Here is an 11,642-nt window from a genome sequence, read left to right on the forward strand (position 1 = left end):
ATGGACAACAGACGAGTCGCATTTCCAGGGCGTTTATCAGGACTTTTGTCACATTATGCTCCTTTTCGACCTTTGCGTTATCAATCAGTACACATCTCCTTTTACTACTACTACAATTATTACTGCTTTTACACACATGCACACATGCTCCTTGGAGACTTCACTTGGTCTCAACAACATATCATGTTGAATCAGTCGGTTTCAGCAACTGCTTCGAAACAAAAGAGCTACATCAGACTCTTTTGTTTATTAGAATTGGCTTTGGGGAGCTTCAGGTGTTTTAGCTGCAAGGCGTTCAGGAAGTGCATATACCCTTTGGGCGGCGAATTTGCTTGCCTGTTTCTGTGATACAAATTAGAGTAACAAGACTTTGGGGGTCGGGTTTCTAGAACGAAGCCTTGTAAAGCATTGTAGGATTCTTGCATTGGGGGGGTAAAACGGTTCAGGCAGTTAAGCCTATCGAATAGTATCAGGCTAGAAGATATTCTGTTTTACTCGCTCTTCTTACTCACTGCCGTGTACTTTGCGTGATGACATTCGAATGTAGAGTTATATTCTCGTCTGACACGTCAAACTACAGCAACACGTACATTCTATGACTGTAATTCAGTTACTTGCTTGTCCTACAATCATCCGTATTGTCTGACAACTTCAGCTTCTCGATCTGGCTTTAGAAGACAGAGCAATAGCCCATAGTTTTCGCTTCGTTTACTTAATCCTTCAATACCGGGTAACCAACCTGTGTGATTTCACATGCATATCAGATCATATCATTCACTCAACTATAACCATCAGAGTAATTTCACCTTGACCATGTTACTCCATCAACGTCCCAACTTCACAATCACATTGTGTTGATCTCAGTCTCAACGTCATAGCCAACCACGCACAGAACAATACATTCACATCTCAAGGTGTGTCAGAAACGCGCACCGGGTTCGGAACAGTCAGCGATTGATTGATCGACAGACAGAAATCGAGACAGGGTGGACACAGACCGAAAGCGTGTGCTTTGTGTACTGTACTTTTGTTTCGTTGTACAGTCTCTGCCTTGATTTCTGGTGTTTCTGTCCCTGAAGATCTTTTCTCTTTGACTCAATGAACATGGCCTGGTGAAACGCATCCGGACGCCACAGTATCCACGTCATATGCAGGGGCATGATGAGGAACTGATCAACGGGAGGGTAAAATTGGATAATCCTCATTTGAATATGCATTCTGATAAAAAAATTATTTGCTGTTGGTGATACTATTTGTTCAGCCACGCTGACGATTGTAATTTAGAGAGCTAGCTAGAGTACACAATGCTGTGGGGTATCGATTCCATGAGTGAGAGGTGAGACGTCAAAGTCTCAGATGAGAAAGCCTGACAATAACCGACGACCGGGCTTTGGGGTGTCCGGTGTATCAAGACAAGAGGCCCTTAGTATTGCCAGGCGTGGGCTTGAGCACAGCCAATGATCGGCCTGGGCTTATACCTACTTCTTTGTATATGACTTGTTCCATCGAAGAATGGCATCAATAAACTTCTTGCCGGGGAAATCAATGATGACGATTCCAGTTCGGGTAGTGTCTTCGTTATCTTCAAAATCCTTAATCCACTGGCCAGTCATGTCATTCATACCCGTGACAGTTCGGTTCATGGGCCCAGCCGCAGCCTCGATGGGCAAGACACCAACAGAAGCTGAAATGTGTGCCAAATAGAGGACCTTGTTGTCGAGAGCTGCTGTTGCAGCGAGTTCGAGGGCATCACGGATCGCAGTCCACTTCTCCGACAAGTGGTAGATATCAGGGATGATCCATATATCTTCTAAGATCATTTGATGACCTTCCCACTTCAGACCATACGGTCCTCCTCGCCAAGCTGGGAAGTTTTGAAGAACAAAGATCTTGGAGCGAAGACTACCAAGAGTTGGCAAGGGTTCAGAAGCGCTGTAGTTGTACAGTCGATCCCCAAGTGGATATTTGTTGAAGGCGGCTTCGAATGACAGAGTGTTGTTGTCTCCAATACCGTTGCCTTCCTGCTTGAGGCGCATGATGATCGCCTCGGAAGGGTTCCTGTCCAGGAAGTCGTTCATATAGCCAACCACATCCTCGAAGCTGAAGCCAGTGTACCCATTAGCATGGTAAATATGCAACTCGTCATCCCGCACACGAGCGCGGATGTCGAAGTAACGAATGCCTGCTTCCAGCTGGGTAGTCAGGTTCCAATTCTGACACTGCAGAGTTTCTGATCCTATCTCATAGGTCATTGTGTCGTGTGTGCCCGGTATACTGAGGCTCGAGAGGAATACATCGTCAGGAATGTCGGCCATCCAGGTCGGGTTGTGGGCCAAGTCAGCATCGAAGCTGTAAGCACTCGAATAACCACGATAGCAATTCCCATACACCATGCAAGGTGCGATGGAGAGAAGGAGGTATATGATGCACATGATGAAGAATGCACCACCTCCAAGTATCATAGGAAGTCGTCGAGTTCGATTCACAGGAGTCGAGAGACTCCGAAAGCCTGATATCGCGACCATATCGACAGGCTGAGTACGGTCGAAGCCGGAGGGGCCGGAAGGGACCTTTCGGTCAACTAGTCACATCGGCAGGTAAATCGAAGATATTATAGAGAGCTCCAGGCTCAGTTATTCAGTCGCGGGTATTGAAAGAGGGTTATAAGGCTCAGTGTGCATATATTCGATGTTTGTTGTGAATGTTGATATTGTACTTGGCAAGGCTGATGATGCGTATCTCAAGATCAGAGACGCATCCGACTTAGGCGATGACATAGTGCTAGGCAGGGAGCTTGGGCCATCCTGCGGTGCCACCTGCCACAGCTGAAGACCGTGAGTGGTCAGCTCTGAAGCACTCTTACCCCAGACAAGGCATGGCAAAGCATTGTGAGGTGTGCCTACCCTAGATCAGCCTCTCACCTAAAGATTGCACTCATAATTTCATCGTTTGCACGAGCCACATCTCATCAATTAATCAAAACAGAGATTTCGTCGCAAGTCGGACCTATGTAGTCAAAACCGTTGATTGGGTTCGTCCATAAAAGGTTTGTTTTGCGGCTCTGCTCCATTACCTCGACCAAGATCTCGACCGAGTGTTTCACGTCGATTAGCTCTGCATGCGCGAAAAACTCAAAGCCATAGTGGGAAGGCCATGACGCTTAAAAGACGATGAACACGGCATGTCAGAGACAGATGAAGACCCAACAAGTAAGTTAAACTACTCAACCGAGCTTATATGTTTACAACTGCTCCATCGTCGTCGTGGAAAGCTGAGGTGTTTCTCCCACATGCCGTAACTTTAGCCCTGAGATGTACGAATCAATGATATCTAAAGGGTCATGGACCAGAGAATGGTTACGTGTACTGCACAGTAGAAAAACTAGGAGTAGAGACACAAAAGCAACATACACTTGAATATCGCACCAGACAAAGCTCCACGATACTGCAGTTTGCAAAATGCCCCGGAACCTTTGAGCGGAAAAACCCCAAAAATTGAGCCTCTACACCCTCACCACTTAACTAACATCAACCGACTGCAGCTGGTGGCGGACGGCTTGCAGATTGCGGACCCTGAAGTGGCATTCTCCTGGCGAAGCGGCGCAGCCAAACACGCAATAGCGACAGTGTTTGAGCTTGTGATTTGCCTGTGACAGCCTTGTCCCTCAACATGAAGGAATCATATATTCTCACTCCAGCATCATAGAGGGGAAAATAGTACATGCAGAGGGGGTTGTACAGTACATCAAGGTTCGTCGGCTAATTAGAAGACATACAGACAGACAGTGGTGCTTCGTGGCACAGCATAGAGCCGAGAAGTCACTGCATTGACAGAAGGACCAAGCCATTGGCATGTGCGAATATGTCAGAGTTTAGTAAAGTTACCTTGGACTACGGAGCCTCAACTACTCAAGACAACGTGATACAGAAGAACATGGCGGATGTGGCGGCCAAGATATTTATGGTGACAGCCTCGGTTTACGGCTCGATGATGCCGATACACATTCACAAGACATAACACAACACAAACTGCACCACAAGAGTCTAGAGAATCGTGACAATGCCCCCACGCATATCATCGCTTGCGTGACTCTCAGCCGAGAATTTGGTTGGGAATAGCGTCGCAGATTGAGACATTACGAAGCATCTTTGCCACGCCCGTGTTCATTCAGGTCAGTTGTGACAAGCAAAGGGGTTCTCGAGAAATACGATACAGCATGTAAGAAATCGGAAGAGCTAGCTACGCCATTGGACAATTGGACACAAGCGCGTCAAAGAGGGTGTACTCGTCTACAGAGATGGGATAGCAGTCACTGCACTTGGCGGCAGTTGGAGTTCGTGTTGCGCTTGATGGAGGGTGCTGAAGTCGGACACTGAGAAATGTGAGTGAGATTCAAAGGTGGTGTAGGTACAAGACATCCTCTAGATCCCATAGCATAGTACATAATCTGTAGATAAAAGTGCGACGAGTTTATTGGACCGCCATTGACATACAAAATTAAAGACAATGGTTCCTGGATAATAACTGATCGAAATATTACCCAAGTGCCAAGTTTTTGATCATCATCATCGATAATAAGAGGCTGCTATTATCATACCAAAAAAGAAGAAGAAAAAGCCCCGGATCCTAGATCAAGAGGCTCACAAACTCCAGCCATTTATTTCTAAGCTTCACCACCACCACTATCGTGCATATCGTGCCATTTTCCACACAGAAAAAGACCGAACCGTAGCAACGTCGTCTCAAGATGGACTAGACAGACCTCTTAGCGTGTCAGCATACCAAGGCTATCTATCAATTGACTTTTGTTCCAAGTTAAAAGATACGTATTCTCGAGTTGGTTTACGTGTTCAGCTGGACAAGGCAATGGATGGATTCTTTGTAAGTTAAACCCTCGAGCTAATAACCTTGAATCAGCTAGACTAGACACATGGAAGAGAGAAGACTGGAGCTACTTGTAGCTACTCCGTGCCTACTGAGTAGATTGTTGCCAGGTCAGAAAATTAAAGGTGAGTTTTAGATATCCAGTCACACGACGACAGCGAGTCTCTCTCAGTGACGTCGAATCGTGAAAGGGAGACTCGCTTCCGCGTATGTATTGTATTGCTGAGGCAAAATATTTAAAATTGTCAAGGGTTATGATCTGATGGATTGATTATACGAGAGCGGGGAGACGGGTCAATGCTCGTGTTATTGCAAGGGCAAGTTTCTGCGTCAAAGATAAACGGTCATTCCTGGCACATGATTGACTTGTATCAAACGACCCAGATAAGGATCAAATAAAAAGGCTTGTTCTGTCTGTTTCTCCATGGAGTAAGTGAACCGATCGCGATCGCTCGCTCGTTCGCTATCATGCGGGAATCTCCAAGAACATGGCCGAACGGTTTCGCGCATGTTATTTCATGTTTTTCTCCAACCTTATCCCACTTACAACCTTGTCAAGTCCATCATAATCCATGCTCCCTCTCTCCCTTCCGCGGGCCGGCTCCAAAATGACTGAAACCACGAGTCCCACGGAGCAGGGATATTTAGATTTTGGTTATGGTCTGTGGACTGTGGAGCAAGCCAGAGATATTGCGAGATATTCACTGTTTTTGATGCCGATCAAACATCTTTGGGCCTCTAGTTAGAGCCTACACACGCAATTCTCACCCACAACCATCATCTTGGCCTCTACTTTGTCCGGCGACGGGATCGTCGTGGTTAAAAACACAAAACTTACAAAAAGGGGCCGGAAATGGCCCGTTATGGTAGGTCACCGTTTCCTAAACTGGGCGATGCCACGTCCAACGGCGCGGCGTTGAACTCAGGCACTAACTAGTTCATGTGAGTTGAGTTCTATGTTGGGGATAGTGAGAGATAGTAAGGCAAGGTAGTGCTTAGAAGCGGGAGAAGAGTCAAGCTGTACGTAGTAATACAGCGGGATGCACGGAAACTTTGTTTTTGTCCGCAATTGCTTCATTCTGTCGTCTTCGATTGAGGAGAATGGGATGTTTTTTGCACAATGAGCATGGTTCGTTCCATACATAGCCAAGAAGAGCCGCTCGACTCACGATATCTATCGCGCGTTTGGAGGGTGGGAACAGTGGAGTCAAAACAAGATGATGGGCATGGGGGTTGACCAAAAATATACACCAATTACCAGTCTATTGGGTGCCGTTATAATTCTGTCGAGTTTGTCTTGAACTGAGATCTTAGGCTGGAGCGCGAATTACCGTTCAACAGCTACAGCAAACGCCGAGATCTTTAGAGGAGCTGTGTTTCAATAATCTCGTTCTAGCGTTGTACGTTGTAAGATTTGAAGAGCCATCTGCGCGTCATAACAGGAGGAGACGGAAGAAAGAGTTCCTGACTTTGATGCTTTCTCTTTTGATGCACTGAAGGAAGCACAAAGGGAACCTGATAGAAGAGTGCCAAGCGCTGAGGTCAATCCGGATAAAGGGTTGCCGAGCAGAGAGTGAAGTGGTTGTCGCTAATGTCCAATTTCGATTTCTTAAGCCCATAAAGGTAGTGGCAAGCCAAAGCCAAAAGGTAGAAGCCAGCTGATTATATATTAGCATGCTAGACTCGAGGAGAAGAGGAATTGTTTAATATCGAAAGAATAAGAGCATTCGGTACGGAGGATAAGATATAGCAGAGTGATGGTTTACAAGGATCGCCTTTCCCATACCACATCACCATACAATTCACACTTCAGACCACGAATTGCGATTGTCGGACGGGCTCTTGCAACACTCCGCAACAGTATTAGTACATACATTTCTCCTCTCCCACTCTTCGCTTCTATCAAGATCGCCGCTCACACCCTTGTCCAGGGCCCATGCAGATCCCACTCCCTCTTCTCTGGCTGCCCCTGCAACTTCCACACGATATGACACGACACGCCCCCCCCTCTCAACCTCCCGTAATAAAACCTAACCAACCCAAAAAGCACTGTCACTCCCCTAAAACAATAACGGCGCCCACAGCGCTCTCAGCGGTGACGACATCTGCTACAGGCATCATGAGGCCACGGGCGCCTCGTGTTTTAGTGTCTGTTGGTACGTAAGGGATAGGGGAGCTTGCGGAAACGAGGGTCCATCTTTTATCTTATTTTATTTAATGAATTTTCTTTATTTTTTCTGTCAAGCTGTGATTATGCTTGTAGCTGTAGAGGATCATATCAGATCTTGAGCCTGTGTGTATCTTATAATATGTGAACATCGTTTTGTCACTGTGATTCTGTGGACAGCTTCGTACTGGTCCTGCTGTTGACCAGCAACAACGCGAGGATTGCTTACCTCAGGTAATTTCAAGTCGATCAGTTCTACCTCTTCTGGCTCAATCAATTTTACCAAGTTCCTTTCCTGCAATATCATCTTATCTCTCTTCTTCTCTTTCTACGCACAATTGACTTGTCTTTCATTCCTTTCAATTCGTTCCTTAATATTCTTTCATTCTAAGCTCAATCTTTTTGCTACCACCTCATTTCACACTCACTCAAACCAAGAAAACAAAAAAACAAAACCAAAAAAAAGACGGCCATTTTACGCCGAGATAATAGCACTACTGCTGCACCGCCATCACACCTCTTTTCATCATCAATCACGCTCAAAGGGAACTACCTACTAGGCCATCGGATCGGTCTCTTCCCGCTTCATCTTGACTCCCCTCTGCTTGGTTCTTTTTCAGAGCGTGGAGCCTCCTTTGTCCACCCAGCCTTTGGCTTTGCAGCTGAGTATTGGAACCTTTCCATTTTTGGTCTCACGACCCCTGCGATACTTTGCGCGGTACGTACTGGGAACTTACTGCGCTGCTTGGGCTTTGTTGCCAGGTCGTATCGTGACCTCCAGTGCAACTCTATTCAAGAGCGCCCTGTTATTCAAGAGAGAGAGGAGTCGTTGACAAACAAACTATCGACTGAGGACCACTCCAAGGAACACACATCAATGCTTCCACAGGAATCAACAATCCAATTTATCGATTTTGCCTAGGTAACTCCCTAGAACTTTTCTCGTCCGTCGCTATTCCCAGGCCCTCTTCTATTCTCAAGTCGAGCCAAATTTGGTTAGAGAGTTCATCGCTCGTCTTCGTTCTTCTTTCCTTGTTTCCCATCCCGGTCGCTGCTGCCGCCGCCCCTCCACTAGGGCCCGGGACTACCGTGCTAGGTACAGATACCTACCTAGCTCTTACCTGATTTGACCACTCTAGTCGCTACTTCCCTCACACCTTTTCCCATCCCAAATCTCCCTTCTCAACCTCGACCTCTTCAGTTGTCACGTATTCCTACCTCTGCCTCTGCCTCTACCTATTATTTCTCAATCACGCCCCAACCTCCCCCTCCTAATCATCTCCACGATATCTATTTTGTTGGCTGGGAATTGCTCTTTCTCTTTTTCTTTTACCCTTGTGGTGACTTTTGGATCTGGGTTTCCTTTCGTCTTGGGATAATTGGTATTGTTCACGTTTTGGGATCGCATTGTATCGTACCGACCATTCGCTTGTGTTGGCAACTTGGAAATCTACGAGGATTGCCAGAATTATTCATCGATAACCACTTGAGCCTCAGGAAACTCTCGACTCTTCACTGTCACTCATCGATAATTCTTTCATCCCGAACCAAACACGATACCCGATCATCGCGAATCTAAATCCCCATCTTCGAAAAGCCACCGATCTCCCGGTGAATCACATACAACCTGCTTGAACACTTCATTGTGCTACCTTGCTCAACCCAACCCGGATCACGATTGACGATACCGGCTGTCTTGCTCCGGCGTCGGGACATCTACCCACGCGAAATCACACCTGCGGGTAGTACTACACCTCTCGACGTCAGACGTGGTATGGCTTCGACCAACTGAGAGTTCTCCCGCAACCGTGTCATGTTTTGAAAAGCCTGCTCCATCTCTGTTGCACCCGACCTCACATGCTCTCTTGCTCAGTCTCTTTGGTAAAGGTGTGTAACGTGCTCCTTCTGCCTGGGCTCTCCTCGCTCCCCTTCAACTCGACACATTCTAACCTTAAATTCAACGTAGTTTTTTTGACCAAGTCATAATCATCATGTCTCCTCTTTCCAGACATGCCCAACAGGCCGGCTTGCTCTTCTTAATAGCATCATCATGGGCACCTCTAGCTGCTACCCTAAACATCGAATATTGTGCTAGCTACAATACTGGCGAGACTCCCAGGAGTATGTAACCCCTTCGTATACACACCTTGCAGCCTCTAACCATCTTATTAGATACGAGCATTTATCAGACTAATGGCCTCTGCCATGATTTCTGTATCGATGACTGGGCATACGCTATCACTCAGGATAAGCTATGCTGGTGTTCGAATTACGCTCCTGTCAAGTCATCCCAAGTGGACGACTCCAAGTGCGATACTCCTTGCCCAGCATGGCCTGATGAAGTCTGCGGTGGTGACGGAGTGTACGGATATGTGTCTCTAGGCAACGTCGAGCCTTCAGGCTCAAGGGGCCCTTCCCCTTCATCAACCACAGTAAGTCAAATCCTGTGACATGATCATGTTTCGTGTTGTGATCGCCGCATATGCCGTGATCAGACGAGTGTCTGCCTACCCAACTCTTCCACCTGTACATCTCAGTCCATTTAAACCCTTCTGCGGTTGGTAAGATACCACGGCTTAACAGGCAACCATCAGGCAAAACCAACCACCGTGGCCGTATCCAGAGTGACTGAGACAATACAGAATACGGTGACTCTAAAGCCATCATCCACATCATTATCGACCTCCACGTCCACGTCCAGCTCGGAGCCAGAAACAACCTCAACTGTATGCCTTGTCTCAATACGAATGTTATCTCGCCTCGGAAATCGGTGATGTAATAAAGAGGTTTAGGACAGACACTGACTACGTATTTAGACCGAAGATCAAACCTCAGTTACGAGCACAGCCGAGGATGAGTCAACTACATCTAGTTCGCGCACCTCTGTTGTCCAGACTGTCACTGCTGGCGGTACTATCAGGACCGTCACTGTGGCAGCCCCGACGGAGACTGGCGGAACGACCGCAAGCGAAAACACCAATGGCTCAACTACCGAGAAGAGTGGACTTGGCACGGGCCAAGTTGTCGGTATCGTGGTAGGCGTGATTGCAGCCGTCATCGGTGCCGCAGGCCTCGTCCTATTCCTCTGGTTCCGACGAAAGAAGCAACAGAACGAACAAGAAGCCTATCAGGACGACCCCAGTGTTCGAGATAGCTCCTCGGGCATTGCACGCCCTGATATGAGCATGGCTGGATCACCGATTGCATCAGCCGCGGCAGGAAGCCGTAACAGCACCTTGCAAGTTGATCCTCGAATGGATCCATTTAAGCAAGGGTTGTACGTTCGAAGCGCAAGTCATGAGAGTATCAACACATTGCGAGATGACCACGACTATTCGAGGAGGATTCAGCCACCTAAGGTTCTTCGTGCAACAAACCCCGATCCGACGCCCGAGCCTTGACCGACAGTTCTCGGCAACTCCGGAAATTCCGCTGGGCCCCAAAAGCCATCTTTTATAAGATGAGACTACGAAAAGAGGCGCTTGTCTATTTGATCAAGAGCACGGCATCATTTTGCCTTGAGGGTACATTCTCAACTTGAATCCCTGGAGTCTAGCAGAATTTCTCGGGATGGATAATGAAAGATGTTCTAGACGAGCAGACAAAATGGTCACAATGACCCATGAAGCACACGAATCTCACTTTCTCCCGGCTCACTTTTAAAACCCAAACGGGTTTTGTTGCATTTCGAGATACCAGGAAGGCGTTGGCATTTTACAAGGGAGATTACATACACAACGGAACATGGGACGAACGCCCCCAGCAACTGGCGGGATCATGGTAGGGTACATATACGAGCGAGCCAAGTGACTGCTGCTTCGCACATCACCACTGGAAAGGTCATGCATGACGGCAGAAACCAACGCTTAATTTTCGATTCGGATTTTATACTTATGGCATCACGGCAACGGCGACCTCGACCAAACAGTTATGGCACAATGGATGAGGGACAGCGACCTGTGAAGGGCGTGACAGAGTCGCCGAGTTTGAATGACTTACGTGGGCGCTCAGTGTTGGCTTCAAAGTCTGGATATAATATGCAGGTCGTCGTTGTCAGTTTGGGGTCACTTTTACGTACATAGAGCCAGCATAAATGCATAGGGCCACGAGGTTGAGATAGCGGCCAAAAGTATTCTCTTCATTTCTTGGTCTGCAACTACTGCTTGTACTTTTCATCCCTGTGACACGAAAGTGACCGCTTTCATGAGTTTCGACGCTCACTAAAGAACTCGTGATCAAGCTAGCTCTACGGTGAAGTTATCCGCCTCTTTCTCAATCTCTACATGCAACTCGTCCCCCTGTGATCTATACTGAGTCATCGCCTCAGGCGATCTATTGTTGGATTTGAAACGTGAGGCAATATGAATCGCGCGTGGTGTCAAGCGGTCCGCGGCTTGAATAGAGCAGAACCGACGCTCGCGAGGCGTACAACGCCACATTTGACGTGGCCCATGGCTTTACAACTTTAGTCTTGAAAACGCACTATGGAGAAATGTTACGGAAAGTGGGAGTCACGTTGAAACCAACTAGTTTACGGCTGGAGACGATGGAGTCTAATAAGTTTGTGGATATCCTCGTGGCTTCAAATGAT

General features: G+C 47.3%; 2 protein-coding genes; one reads left to right on the forward strand and one right to left on the reverse strand.

Annotated features, from left to right (window-relative positions):
• Positions 1-1,478: 1,478 nt before the first annotated feature.
• FFUJ_08793 (related to 1-phosphatidylinositol phosphodiesterase precursor) lies at positions 1,479-2,525 on the reverse strand (the record flags this gene model as incomplete). The annotated part of the gene is made up of 1 exon (XM_023580466.1): positions 1,479-2,525. One exon carries the CDS (start codon positions 2,523-2,525, stop codon positions 1,479-1,481), a length of 1,047 nt encoding a protein of 348 aa, XP_023433238.1.
• Positions 2,526-9,042: 6,517 nt separating this feature from the next.
• FFUJ_08792 (related to WSC4-Cell wall integrity and stress response component 4) lies at positions 9,043-10,452 on the forward strand (the record flags this gene model as incomplete). XM_023580467.1 has 3 exons in its annotated part: positions 9,043-9,172; positions 9,224-9,483; positions 9,868-10,452. The coding sequence occupies 3 exons, from the start codon at positions 9,043-9,045 to the stop codon at positions 10,450-10,452; spliced, it is 975 nt and encodes a 324-aa protein (XP_023433239.1).
• Between the last annotated feature and the right edge of the window lie 1,190 nt (positions 10,453-11,642).

Source organism: Fusarium fujikuroi, chromosome FFUJ_chr07 (assembly GCF_900079805.1).
Source record: "Fusarium fujikuroi IMI 58289 draft genome, chromosome FFUJ_chr07".
In the NCBI taxonomy this organism is placed as follows: domain Eukaryota; kingdom Fungi; phylum Ascomycota; class Sordariomycetes; order Hypocreales; family Nectriaceae; genus Fusarium; species Fusarium fujikuroi.